Source organism: Podarcis raffonei, chromosome 17 (assembly GCF_027172205.1).
Source record: "Podarcis raffonei isolate rPodRaf1 chromosome 17, rPodRaf1.pri, whole genome shotgun sequence".
Classification (NCBI taxonomy): Eukaryota; Metazoa; Chordata; class Lepidosauria; order Squamata; family Lacertidae; genus Podarcis; species Podarcis raffonei.
In genome coordinates, this window is record NC_070618.1 from 30,711,353 (window position 1) to 30,725,512 (window position 14,160).

The following is a 14,160-nucleotide window of genomic DNA, read 5'->3' on the forward strand; positions in this document are numbered from 1 at the left end:
TCAGGTGCTAAGCATTCTCTAGCAGATTGCTTCTTTCTTGTGGTTCCCTACAGGGAAGGAATAGCAGTTAAACAAGCTTGTCCCTGCATTATACATGTGCATTGAGACAGAGAAGGAGAAAAACAAATAGACCCAAAGGGATGAAGAAACACATGTCAACACAGTAAAACTGGGTCTGGAAAGGTCCCATTTTAGGAACATTGTTTACCATGAAATTTTACTTACTTGCCATACACTTTGACCTGGAATTCTTCATCCGCTGTGGTGACCAGTTTCGGAAACTCAATCTCAACTTCAAATTTAGGCAGCTCTGTAATGAGCCAGGAAGAGAGACGGAGAAGAAGGTGAGTGGATAAAAAGTTCCACATGCAGCAGCTGCATCACCAAAACTGAACAATGATCCTTCTGCACTTTAAATTATTTTTATTATTTTATTTATATACCACTTCTCTGATAAACTGGCTTCTAAGTGATTTGAAAGTAACAAAACATCTTTTTAAAAAATCATACATAAATAAAATGTACAATAAACCAATTCCATCAAAATACCGTATTTTTCGCCCTATAGGACGCACTTTTTCCCCTCCAAAAATGAAGGGGAAATCTGGGTGCGTCCTATGGGGCGAATGCAGGCTTTCGCTGAAGCTTGGAGAGCGAGAGGGGTCGGTGCGCACTGACCCCTCTCGCTCTCCAGGCTTCAGGAAGACATCCGCAGCCTAGGCAGCCCTGCGGGAGTTGCCCTGCAGAGCGCCCCTCGCGCCGGGAGTTATAATCTGGGTTCAGATTATAAACAGATGTTGGTGAAGGGAGCTTCTCCCTTCATCTCTCTGCCCACGTGGCAATGAGAGGAGAAACGTCAAGCAATGGCACTGAGTGATTTCAGTTTTACACCACCATCTCTTGTGCTTTTGTGTGCCAACTCACATATAAGAATAACAGTTTTTAAGATGGGAGTCTAATTAAGGAGCTTGCCTTTCTTTCACTTTTTATTTAATAAAATAAAATTTAAAAATCCAAACATCTAAGGCAACTAGGATTCCTAGCCAGGACAGGTATGCTGTAAATTCAATCAAAAACAAAAATACTGTATCCCTATCGCTACATATTATACCAAGCAGAGTGAAAGGAAGGAATAACAATAATGTAATAGCCTGCATTCCTTTTCTTGTTAGCACATGCGTGAGCGCACACACACACACAAACTGCAACCAAAGTGGTCTCCCTTTGAAATCTCACCATATTCTGCCACAAAGATCTCTCTTCTTGAATCCTCACGTGCAAAAAGTAAACTTCCAACTGCTATCATGTACTGTCCCTCGACTGCTTCGGAGGCCAGAGGAAAAGACAGGTCCACAAAGCCATTTTGAGGCTTCACATCCACCCACTGACCTATTCGGTTTTCATTAGGATCCTGGGCACAGGGATAAGACCAAAAAGACTGTGATGTTTGTGTGGTTTGTAACATCACAAAAGCCGTCAAATACAACATTTCCTGTTTGCCCAGAGCGGACACACAGGGGAATGTTGCTCCAGCCAGGAGGACTTCCTGTCACATCCTCTCCCTGTATGTGACCAGGTAGATGGGTGTGACCTTCTGAGACCCCATAAAAGGGCTGGTCACACAGCCCTCTTTCCCTTGATGCTCTTCCTCTTGTACTATCTTAATACTTTTTGCTGTGTGCTGGCTCTCGGCCAGCAGCACATAGGCTCATTCCTCACAAGAGGATGAACCCACACTTTTCTCTGTATCTGTAACTACAAGCTATAAAGTCTGCCTTCAGGATCACACTGTGGACTGAATGTGAGCAAACCTTATCATTACTTTAAAAGAAGATAGTAATCGTCGTCGTTTTAAGAGGGAACAAAAGGGGATTTACCAGGAACAAATCCAATCCGGACTAGCCAGACTGGATTGCTTAACTCAAGTTATTCTCACGAACCCAATCCATTAGCTTCCTGCTATGTACATGGTAATGCAAAAAAAACAACAACATGGAAGGGACAGTATTGCATACCGTATTTCACCGCATAATGTTCACATTTTTTGTGCTGATTTTTCCTGTGCAACCATTACATGAGGAAAAACCTGGTGACCATGTTGGGTTGCCATATGTCTGGAATTTCCTGGACATAGCCTGGATTTGGCCGTTGGAAACAGTGCTGATGGAATAGAAGTGAGGTCCCAATCAAAGAAGAATTTAATCAACTTAAATTGATGGAATATGCGCAGCTTGCAGATTTAACATACAGAATAAGAGAAGAAGAAGAATATACGTTTAAAGAAGACTGGAAAGTGTTTACTGATTATTTGGGTGAAAGTTAAGTACATTTAAAAACACTGGTAGCGTTAAGATAAATTCAGCAGTGTAAATATGTTTTGATGGTGTAACAATGTATTACTGAATGGTTTAGTTCATGTTAAAATATGCAGGGGTGTATGGTGTGCAAAATGAACCATGGAAAGAGAAGAAGGGAAGTCATTAATTTAAGGTTGTCCAAATGATTATCTTGATATGCAAATTAGAAAAACTTAAGAAAAACTATTTTTTTAAAAAAGGAAACTGTGCTGAAATATCCAGGAAACATATGACAGCCCATGTCAGGAGTGTAGATTTTGGCAAATTTCCTTTAACAACAAAAAGCTTTGCCAAAACCAACTTTTGTGTCTGGATTTTCACCTTTTGAAATATGGCAACCCTACATGATGGGGTGAGGAAACAAGTTGATCCATCCCCAGAGCTGGATTTTTGTTTGATGAGGCCCTAAGCTATTGAAGGTAGTGGGGCCCTTTATATGTCCAGCTGTCCTTTGTCAACAACAAATTGTTGCGGGTTGAATATATGCTATATGGTAATTTATGGACCTAATAGGTATTTTATCAAAGTACCTCCAGGGGTTTTCTTCCTTCAAATTTTTTTGGAGCCCCCAAGAGAGTGGAGCCCCTAGCTATGGCTTGTTTAGCTTATATGTAAATCCAGCACTGTCCATGCGTTAATGTATCCACCGTACAGTTTAGATCTCGTGGGAAGAAGCAAGTCTTGTGAGTCTCTTGTGCCTCACTTTCCCCTCTTGCTTGCCTCTCTGCCTGTCCACCTCCACCTGTTGCCTTCGGCCAGTAAGAGCATGCGCGGTGAAAGTAGCCCTGCAACTATTATAAGGGGACTATTCTGGGACCATTTTTGGGGTCAGAAAAAGGAGGGAGCGACTATTACCGGGTGGTGACTTGGATGTGATTAAATACAGCACTTCCGCATGGTTTGTTACTATAACAAATAATTCTCAGTCTCTCATATAGCTACAATTATTGGGATCTGTATATAAATTTTGTAATTTATGATTCAACTGCTCTCCCCCCCCCCCCCGCCATCTTACATTTTATTGTCTAGACATGCAAAGAGGTCTCAAAAGGCATGGAGGTTGCGTTCTGGGTCAGTGTGCATGTGCGTGAAAGTGAAACGCTCCTTTCCACCCCCATTCCACCCCCGCCCCACCCTTTCCGTGACATCTTTTATGACATTTCCAAGTCACTTCTGGATTTGGCACTGTGCGCGTGTGCACGATTGTGCACCAAACGGTCACGCCTAAAACGGCAACTGCCTGTACTTACAGTCAACTGTATCAAAGGGATCTGCAAAGAATGAAGGAGAGAGACAAGAGTCAGAAAGAGCACAAAATCAGCCTCGTGAGGAAAAGAATAGCCCCCAGTTCCCGCAAAATTCTGCAAAGCCAGCAAAATAATTTAGATCAAATGAACCTGCCTTGCGTAAACCAGTTGTCTCTGACCTGCTGCCCTCCATACATTTTGGACTACAATTCCCATCATCCCTAGCAAGGCCAGCCTACCCATGAAGCGAGGTGACTGCCTCGGGTGACAGAATCCACCAGGACAGCAGATCCCAATGTTGATATTTCTCCCCCCCCCCATTGTTCCTGTTGTAGATCTCCCCTCACGCTTTCTTCCTTGGTAAAGAAGGAGACGCCACTTTGGCCTCAGGTGCCATAATGCCTTGGACCAGAGAGGCAATGACAAGACCCTTCTGGTATGAATGTTTCTGCACAGACCTTGAATGGAAAGCCTTCGCTCCTTGTGATACCGGGAGTAATACTCACCGTTTCATCAATGGCCTTAAATTCTTCATCAAGCCTCACAATGCGAAACCTGACTAAAAAAAGCAAATGCATGCATGTTATTTGCTATTGAAAAGAATTTTTTAAAAAGGAGAGCGAGAGGGGCTCCCAGCTGTCCCCGGAGCTTGCGGGGCAGGCAGCGGGGAGAAGCGCTCTTCTCCCCGCCGCCCGCCTTCAGATCAGGTCCGGGGACAGCAGGAAGACGCGCTGCGTCTCCCAGCTGTCCTCGGAGCTTGCGGGGCAGGCAGCGGGGAGAAGCGCTCTTCTCCCCGCCGCCCACCTTCAGATCAGGTCCGGGGACAGCAGGAAGACGCGCTGCGTCTCCCTGCTGTCCCCGGAGCTTGCGGGGCAGGCAGCGGAGAGAAGCGCTCTTCTCCCCGCCGCCTGCCTTCAGATCAGGTCTGGGGACAGCAGGAAGACACGCTGCGGGGATCGCGGCGGGGTCTCCCCGCCGTCAGCCTCCAAACCACTTTGGGAGACAGCGGGATGGCGGCGTTCCGCCTCCCTCTGTCCCCTGACCTTGTGGGGCTGGCGCTGGGGCTCTCCTGAAGCCTGGAGAGCGAGAGGGGTCGGTGCGCACCGACCCCTCTCGCTCTCCTGACTTCAGTGAAAGCCTGCATTCGCCCCATAGGACACACACACATTTCCCCTTCATTTTTGGAGGGGAAAAAGTGCATCCTATAGGGCAAAAAATACGGTAAGTCCAGTTGCAAATGACTCTGGGGTTGCGGCGCTCATCTCACTTTACAGGCTAAAGGAGCTGGCGTTTGTCCGCTCCGCAGACAGTTTTTCCGGGTCATGTGGCCAGCTTGACTAAGCCGCTTCTGGCGCAACGGAACACCGACATTGCACTTTTTGGCATGCTTTCAAACTGCTAGGTTGGCAGGAGCTGGGACCAAGCAATGGGAGCTCATCCCGTCACGGGGATTCGAACCACCGACCTTTTGATCGGCAAGCCCTAGGCTCAGTGGTTTAGACCACAGCACCACCCGCGTCCCTTTATTATGGAATAGGACATCCCTATTTTCATCAGAGAAATGTTGGGGGGTATGGTCATGCCTACCTGTCTCTCCAGGCTTGTAATAGGGCTTGTCTGGCTCTATAATATGCCTGACATAAGCGTCCTGAACCAGCACCTTCTTCCTTTCGATAAAGATGGTGTCACCCGCTCGTATTAGGACATGCACACTGGCCAATTCTTCCTTAACAACATAAAGGGGGGGGGGACTGTTTCAACAGCAGGAGGACTGAGAAGAGAAGCATATTTTGCAGCTGGAGAAGATACCAGAGCATCCATCCAAAATTGTGACCCTCTTTTTCCCAGGAAATAGGGAAACAAGATCAAAAATTCTTCCCTTTATTATCCACACACAAAAGCCTTCTTTGCTTCCCTCTCTGCCCAGACACACTGTGGTTTGTTCCTCCATCCTTGTCTCTGCCACCCCATTTCCTCCCCACCCCGCTTCACTTTCCCTTCTTCCTCCCGAGTTGTTCATACAGTCTCTCCCTCTTCTGTTACGCAAATCCTTCCAGTGATCAGAATGAAGGAATGGTTGGAAGCAGCGGCAAAGACTTACGGGTGGTTCTTGTAGATCCACTGGCATCTTCCTGGGAACAAAGACTGGGACCTAAAGAGAAAGAAACTGATTGGTGGATGAAAAAGAAGGGAGAAAAGTAAAATTCACACAGAACTTCACCTGTGCCATAGAATCATAGAATTGTAGAGTTGGCTGGGGACTTCCGGGGTGGTGCCATCGATAATGGCAGATTCCCTCTGATCCGGAGGGACTGGCTCCACGGAAAGCGGGTCTGTTCCGCTACGGCGAAGTGGGGACCCTTTAAAAATCACAGGCGGATGAAGCCTGTGACCATAGGACTCGGCGGGCACCTTTCGCGCCCCCCCAATCCATAAAGGAACCCAATTACGGGCTCCGGAGCAAAGAGGGGCAGTGGCGCAGTGCTGAGAGTCAACTGCTTCTTCCATGGAGTGAAGCCGCACAGCCGTTGCCGGAGAGCGCTACCTTTTTCCTGGGACAATTTGGCTACAAAAACAACTACCCGTGAGTAGATTAAATTTGGACAATTGGACTTTAAACAACGACCAGTGAGTAGAACGGAAAATTGGATTGAGAAATTCTTCTTAAATTGGTAGTGAAGCGGGAAGGTCTAAACAGGAAGTCAGCCTTCCGTTTCTTGTAGATAGATTAAAGCAAAGACATGGTAAACTAGAGTTTAAAAGTTAAAAAAGGTAAACTAGAGTTTGCAAAGGATCAACTTTCACCATTTAAAAGTACTGAACCCCCTTCGGAGGCAGGAGAAGAGAGGGGATTTTTTCTGGATTGTTTAAACCTGCAGAAGAGAGTGTAAAGAAAAGTAATTTTCCACCATCTTGAACCTGGGAGTGGGGTGTCAGGACAGAAGCTTTTGGGAAGTTCATTGACCATGGACAAACGTCTTTGACAGACAGTTAAAAGAAGAGAAACATAGTGATTCCATTGTTCTCCTTCGCATTTTAAAGGAACAAATATTGACAAAATATCTGAAAAAGGAAACTTTGTTGTTAGAGCTGCTTTGGGGGGGGGGGGGAGAAAAGAGATGGATACAAATAGAAGTTTTTCCCCTAGAGGGAGCTTGTGAAACTGTTATTGAATTTGAACTGGGGAGTCTTGCAGCTGCAATTAGATTAAGACCGTGGGAACAGACTTCTGACCTTGCATAACAATGTACTCAGAGGCTCTGGTGCGTGCTTTTTGCAAGACAAGTGTTTTACTGGAACAGTTACATGAGAAGATGGATTTGACAAGTGCCTTACTGGAACAGTTACATGAGAAGATGGATTTGATGACTGTTGCGACCAGAAATTCTGGACAGGCAGTGGGTATCTATATAGAACCCACTCAGGAACCAACTTGTGCTTTGACAGATCAGATGAGGGAGGAGGTTGTTGTTGGACCTCGGGTGGCAGAGATGGAGGGAGCTGTGGCCCAGCAGGAACATGAGTGGTTGGATCTGACAAATGAACTTGGAAAAAGCCAGATTTGGAGAGATAGAGTTGTATTCGGCTTGGAGATGGGGGGCTGGATAGACCCCCCTATGCAGGGATGTTTTGACTTTTCAAGTCTGGCAATGGGCCATGAGGAGTTTGGGGATGTGGGGGTCCTCAACTTTGGAGGGGGTTTGAAACATGTTTTTAGAAATTACATGGAGTTCGATGTGGACTATGGAAAAGGGGCTGATCTGTCGAGAAGGGACAAAAATATTGCTAAGTTGGAGTTTCCACGAGTGAAAGGAGCAGGAGACAAAGTAAGGTACAGGTATAAATATGAAGAAGATCTGCGGAAGGGACATGGAAGAGACTTAAGGGCCTCGGACATAAGATTGCCAGGTTAATCACTAGATGGATGGGATAGAAAGGACTGACTAAACTTGGGACCAGGAGGAAGAGACGTTGGAGGAAGATTGGGGAAAAAATTATTTAGGACTGTTTTGAAAAATTAATGAATACTAGAAAAATGTTGGAATGAAATTATTTGGCTTTAGCAGAAATGTTAAAAAGAGCTTTGCAAGAATATGTTAAGGTTAGGAGAAATTGGTATAAATAAGATTTAAATTTTAAATTTAAGGGTTTTTCATGTAATATAGGTTAAAATAGATCAAGGTAATTTAATGACAGGATATTATGAAAAATGGAAGGGATTTGCTGTTATAATTAATAACTAGAATACAAAAAAGGGAGGTGTGAGGAGGTCGATGAAATAAGGTTATGACAGTTAAGGATTTGGGAATATTGGATCTGTTTTTAAATTTTTGTGGTGTTTTGTGATTTTGATGTGTTATGTGTTTTGTTTTTGCTTTTTGCTTTTGATTTGTATGGTTTGACTGCCGTTTGTCTTTCTATTGTTTTTATTTTTTTTTCTCTTGCCTTCTTTTTCTCTCTACTTCTTTGTAATTTTAAAATTTCTTAATTAATATCATTTTTTAAAAAAAAAAAGAATTGTAGAGTTGGCTGGAACACCAAGGGTCATCTAGTTCAGCCCCCTGCAATGCAGGAATCACAACTACTGAACCTTAATCATATTACCGCAATCTAATTCAAAAACGCACCTGAATAAAATTCTAATATAGTGGTACCTCGGGTTACATATGCTTCACGTTACAGACTCCGCTAACCCAGAAATAGTGCTTCAGGTTAAGAACTTTGCTTCAGGATAAGAACAGAAATCGTGCTCTGGCAGCGCAGCGGCAGCAGGAGGCCCCATTAGCTAAAATGGTGCTTCAGGTTAAGAACAGTTTCAGGTTAAGTACGGACCTCCGGAACGAATTAAGTACTTAACCCGAGGTACCACTGTACATTACTTGTCAGCGTTGGTTTTATTTTTAAAGGTACGCACAGCTATTTTTGACCTCAGAATACGTTCAGATTGGTCCACAATAAATACATCCACATGAAACAGGCTTGTAAACAGGAACCTGCCTATTTGCCTGGAAGTGGTTCTGAGGATGTGTAACAATTACCATTTACTCTGGCTCCAACATGCTCTCGCCACTAGTGTTTGAAACCGAGTACACATGGCGTGAGCAGCAATCCATCTGAACCCTGTAATTCCTGAGAAATACTGCTGGTTGGTTTCCTTTCCCTCAAACCCGCTTCCATCCAATTTAAAAAACATAAGCAACAGCTAAGCTGAGGGGTGTAGATTTTCAACATCCATTCTGAATGCAGAAATAGATGATGGTTTCACTACACAGGAATTCACAGGTGGCTAGTCAGAGCTTTTCCCGTCCTTTCTCTTTCGGGCCATGGGTGTTTGCCCCAAACAACTTACACTGATATTTCATTTATTGAATTTATATCCCATCCTTCCTCCTGAAACAGCAAACACGTCCACATTTTTTAAAGCATCCTAAAACAGTTGGAACATTCTAACAGCCGTTGCAGTTAAAGATATGTAAAACATCTGTGAGGGCAGATGAGCTCATAACAATTGTCATGGGTTCAAAGCATTTGCGAACTTACTTGCAATAATAGCATAATATTCATAATATTCCCAGTACGTTTCTGAGCCCAATTCAAAGTGTTGGTGCCGACCTTTAAAGCCCTAAACAGCCTCGGCAAAGTATACCTGAAGGAGCTTCTCCACCCCCATTGTTCTGCCCGGACCCTGAGGTCCAACACCAAGGTCCATCTGACGGTTCCCTCACTGCGAGAAGTGAAGTTACAGGGAACCAGGCAGAGGGCCTTCTCGGTAGTGGCGCCTGCCCTGTGGAACGCCCTCTCATCAGATGTCAAGAAATAAACAACTATCTCACTTTTAGAAGATACCTGAAAGCAACCCTGTATTGGGAAAATTTTAATGTCTAATATTTTACAATTTTTTATGTGTTGTAAGCCGCCCAGAGTGGCTGGGGAAACCCAGCTAGATGGACAGGGTATACATAAAAAAATTATGATTATGATTATGATTATTATATTGCTGGACCCTCGACCGGACACTGATATGACTATTTCCACAGATAAACTGTTGCCCCTGCAATATTATCTCTCACCTACCCTGCCCCCACTTCTTGCCATAGGTTTACATGGGTTAGGCTGGGGCAACTCGCCATACGATCATGGCACCAACTCACATGGTGTGTTGTACTAAGCCTTAGGAGGGTTCACTGCAGCGATGGCAATCTCTACCACAGCTAGTGTGCTGTCTTGTTCCATCCTTCACTGTGACCAGCTGCTCTTATCTAGCTAAGAAGCGAGAGCATCTTCTACTGAGTGGCTTGCATTGGATGAAACTTGCCTGGAAGCTGATGCATTCGTGGGTCCCTGGCTTCTCCACAACCTTCTCCAGCAGGGTGTGGTTCTGCAACGTCATCTCTAATGTTACCACCACGTGGGCCGTCTGTGGCAGGGACATCAGTTGCACACAAAACCTTTCTGTATTGGGATGGCGGATGATTGCAGGGAAGGCCACCAGATAGCGGCTGCGAGAGAAAAGAGAGGGGGCCATCCTATGATCTGTAAGGCCTTTCCTGACAGTTTTGGAGAAATTGTACTTTAGCAGTTGTTGCAAAGTTGCTCTGTGGGATCCAGACAATTTTAATTAAGTTATTTTATTTTTTTAAAAAATATTAGTTTTACATTAATTTATACATAACGTGGGTGGCACTGTAGGTAAAACCACAGAGCCTAGGACTTGCCGATCAGAAGGTCGGCAGTTCAAATCCCTGTGACTGGATGAGCTCCCGTTGCTCGGTTCCTGCTCCTGTCAACCTAGTGGTTCGAAAGCACGTCAAAGTGCAAGTAGATAAATAGGTACCGCTCCGGCGGGAAGGTAAATGACGTTTCCGTGCGCTGCTCTGGTTCGCCAGAAGTGGCTTAAGTCATGCTGGCCACATGACCCGGAAGCTGTACGCCGGCTCCCTCGGCCAATAAAGTGAGATCAGCGCCGCAACCCCAGAGTCGTCCACGACTGGACCTAATGGTCAGGGGTCCCTTTACCTTTATACATAATAACTTTAACAATTTCAAATCATAAAAAGAAAAGGTTCTTTTGAACCTTCAGACCTCCTCCCTTCCCTCCATGGGTTCCATTTCCCCAACCAAAATATTATTTTTCTTTTACCATTATCCATCTGTTATATAATCATGGATACCAAAGTTCATTTCACATTACAAGTGTCATTGTATAACTGGCAAGATTTTAATTAAGTTATAGTCCCTTATCGGGGGGGGGGGAGATTACTCAGCAATTGCTAAGGCCTTTGGCCAAACAAAAAACTGAAGCAAACAAACAAAACAACCTAAAATAAAAAACTTTTTTTGTCATTGGGTGAGGGATGCAATTCTCCTGGGCAGCTGCAGGGTGTGGCAGATAAATTAGAATTATAGAATTGGAATTAGAGTTGGAAGAATTAGAGTTGGAAGGGACCCTGATGATCATCTAGACCAGGAGTAGTCAACCTTTTTATACCTACTGCCTACTAATCCATCTTTCCTGATGGTAAAATTTCCTTACTGCCCACCAGCACTCAATGGAAGGAGGATTCAGCTTGTGCCGTAGAGAACCCCCAACCGCCCACCTAGAATCCTGAAACACCCACTAGTGGGCGGTAGGGACCAAGTGGACAACCCCTGATCTAGACTAACTCCCCAAAATGCAGGAATACACAGCTGTCCCGTACAGGGATCAAACCTGCAACCCTGGTGTTATCAGCATCGTGCCCTAACCACCTGAGCTCAGCTTAAAGGTTAGGCATGAGGGAAAGTTACAAAATTGGGGCAGGAGATTAGTTTAGATTATGTATGGTGTGGGTAAAGTTTTTTCCCTCTCTCCTAGAACCCAGCGGAGCTGAACGTTGCAAGAAATAACTCCCCACAGCATACAGTTAAGCTATAGAATTAGCTCCAGCAAAAAGCAGACTTCTATGTCATTCAATGGAAATTGTTTCTGAGTAAACGTGCATAAAACAGAGCTGCATGCCTGGGAATAGAATACCTGAAGGTTCTCCATTCAAAGCAATTCAACAAGTCAATTTAAACCCAGTCCGTGAAAGTGCTCTAAAATCTGCCTCCGTGCAGAAGATAACCTGAGCCAATGCGACCCACATATGCAAAGGGAGCTCAGAATTGTCACTCTCTGCCCCATGCGCCCATCTGCATTCTTTTTTAGAAGTTTTTTTTATACTTTCCAAATTTATACATCTCATTAACTTTACAATCCATTTCACATTTCAAAATTTGACTTCCCTCCCCCCCTTTCTGCGGTTCCTTAAATTTATTTTTTTCATATCTTCTGCATATCCAAATTCATTTAAGTTACTCATTTAATTATCTACTATAAATAGATACTCTCATGAAACTGCAGGTTATTACAATAACCCTGCTAATGTTTTTATCTCTTTACAATTTATCTGCAAATATTCAATAAACCATTTCCATTCATTTATAAAGAGTTAGTTATCTTGATTTCTTATTCTTCAGGTAACTTTCGCCATTTTCTCATATTCCGTAGGTTTTTGTGCCCGTCTGCACTCCTATTCCACTATGAAACTGGCTGAGCAAAGAGAAATGGAAAATTAAAATCTTACGGATCCAATATAGCTGGAGCTGTGAGTGAGAGTATAGTCAAGGCACAGAGGAGTGGGGCTGCCCCCATGGCTGAGCTGTGATGGGCAGCAGAAGCTGGTTCTCCAGACACCCAGCACTGGAAATGCAGAGATCTAAATACCCTCCTAGTGATCCCTTCGTGGGTCCACCCCTGTATTTACTGTATTTACTTTGCAAAGTAATCAAAGTCCTCTCCAATGTCTCCTGCCCCCGCTGTGACTACGTGACGACAGGGCAGCATAATGCAGCTAATACAGCCGATAATTTCTTGTCAATAGGGCATTGCGAAAAATTTGCTGCAGTTTGACTTTGAGATGCATCTGAATTGAGCCATGCAAAGGGCAGCATGCAGACAGACTCATGGAATATCTGTGACACGGATATGCCATTTACCTTCCTGCCGCAGCTGCACCTATTTAACTACTTGCACTGGCATGCTTTCGAACTGCTACGTTGGCAGGAGCTGGGACAGAGCAACAGGAGCTCACCCCATCACGGGGATTTGAACCACTGACCTTCCAACTGGCAAGCCCAAGAGGCTCAGTGGTTTAGACCACAGCGCCACCCACTTGCTAGTGTTGGAGCAGAACAAACAATGTACAGTATTTGACGAGAAGAGAAGAAAAAGATTTTGGACTTGATATCCCGCTTTATCACTACCCTAAGAAGTCTCAAAGTGGCTCACAATCTCCTTTCCCTTCCTCCCCCACAACAAACACTCTGTGAGGTGAGTGAGGCTGAGAGACTTCAAAGAAGTGTGACTAGCCCAAGGTCACCCAGCAGCTGCATGTGGAGGAGTGGAGATGCGATCCCGGTTCACCAGATTAGGAGACTACCACTCTTAACCACCACACCACCCTGGCAAGGAGCAGCCCCTCCCAAGCCCTTATTTAGAACCAAGAGAGAGGGTGTCTGTACAGTTAAACTGGGCTGTTGTAGTTCAAGGGACATAGAGATTTATTTTTCCCTGTGTTACATGCTTTCCTGAGAACTACCAGTCTCAGAGTTCCTTATGCAAAGGAGGAGGGAGGGGGAAAGAGTCACGAATGCAGATCCCAGGGACAATGGAAGCCAGGGCTGCTGGAAGGACTTACAGGATAGATGATAGATATAGATAGATAGATGATAGATGATAGATAGATAGATGATAGATAGATAGATAGATAGATAGATAGATAGATAGATAGAGAGATAGATAGAGAGATAGATAGAGAGAGAGAGAGAGAGAGAGAGAGAGAGAGAGACATAGATAGATAGATGATAGATAGATAGATAGAGATAGATGATGATAGATAGATAGATAGATAGATAGATAGATAGATAGATAGATGATAGATAGATGATAGATAGATAGAGATAGATAGATGATAGATAGATAGATAGATAGATAGATAGATAGATAGATGATAGATAGATAGATGATAGAGATATAGATAGATAGATACGTAGATAGATACGTAGATAGATGATAGATGATAGATAGATAGATATAGATAGATAGATAGATAGATAGAGATAGATAGATAGATAGATAGATAGATAGATAGATGATAGAGATATAGATAGATTCTATTTTCAGTTATGTGTACATAAGGATGTGCTGTTTTGAGGAACAACAGAAAAGCCACCAGTAGTTATTTCAGATATAGCATATTTACTTGAGTCTAATGTACACCTTTTTTGCCAAATTAGGCTGCGAAAAATCGGGTGAACATTAGATTTGATAGTGCATTAGACTTGAGTAAATATAGGACTTGCACCTGAATAAACATGGCTGGGATTGCGCATTGCTGTCCTTCTGGAAATATGTTATGTCCTTTCAACTCCAGAATGTAAGGGAACCTCTGCCTGAAAACTACCTACCGTACTTTTCCGTGTATAAGACTAGGTTTTTTTCAATAAAGATCACGCTAAAAAGTGGAGGTCGTCTT

At 44.0% G+C, this 14,160-nt stretch overlaps 2 protein-coding genes across 2 annotated transcripts in view; one reads left to right on the forward strand and one right to left on the reverse strand.

The window, feature by feature from the left end:
* Positions 1 to 12,335, reverse strand: part of LOC128404785 (alpha-2-macroglobulin-like protein 1) — a 42,931-nt gene extending 30,596 nt beyond the window's left edge. The window contains exons 1-8 of the mRNA XM_053370709.1: positions 12,211 to 12,335; positions 9,921 to 10,104; positions 5,706 to 5,756; positions 5,192 to 5,330; positions 4,111 to 4,163; positions 3,608 to 3,628; positions 1,237 to 1,411; positions 226 to 310 (exon numbers count right to left, since the gene is read on the reverse strand). Of these exons, the coding sequence (XP_053226684.1) occupies positions 226 to 310; positions 1,237 to 1,411; positions 3,608 to 3,628; positions 4,111 to 4,163; positions 5,192 to 5,330; positions 5,706 to 5,756; positions 9,921 to 10,104; positions 12,211 to 12,278 (776 nt within the window). The 5' untranslated portion in view covers positions 12,279 to 12,335. The remainder of the gene's footprint in view (positions 1 to 225; positions 311 to 1,236; positions 1,412 to 3,607; positions 3,629 to 4,110; positions 4,164 to 5,191; positions 5,331 to 5,705; positions 5,757 to 9,920; positions 10,105 to 12,210) is intronic.
* The window catches only part of LOC128404774 (alpha-2-macroglobulin-like protein 1), a 129,122-nt gene that overhangs the window by 101,201 nt on the left and 13,761 nt on the right, over positions 1 to 14,160 (forward strand). The gene's annotated exons all lie outside the window — the stretch shown is intronic.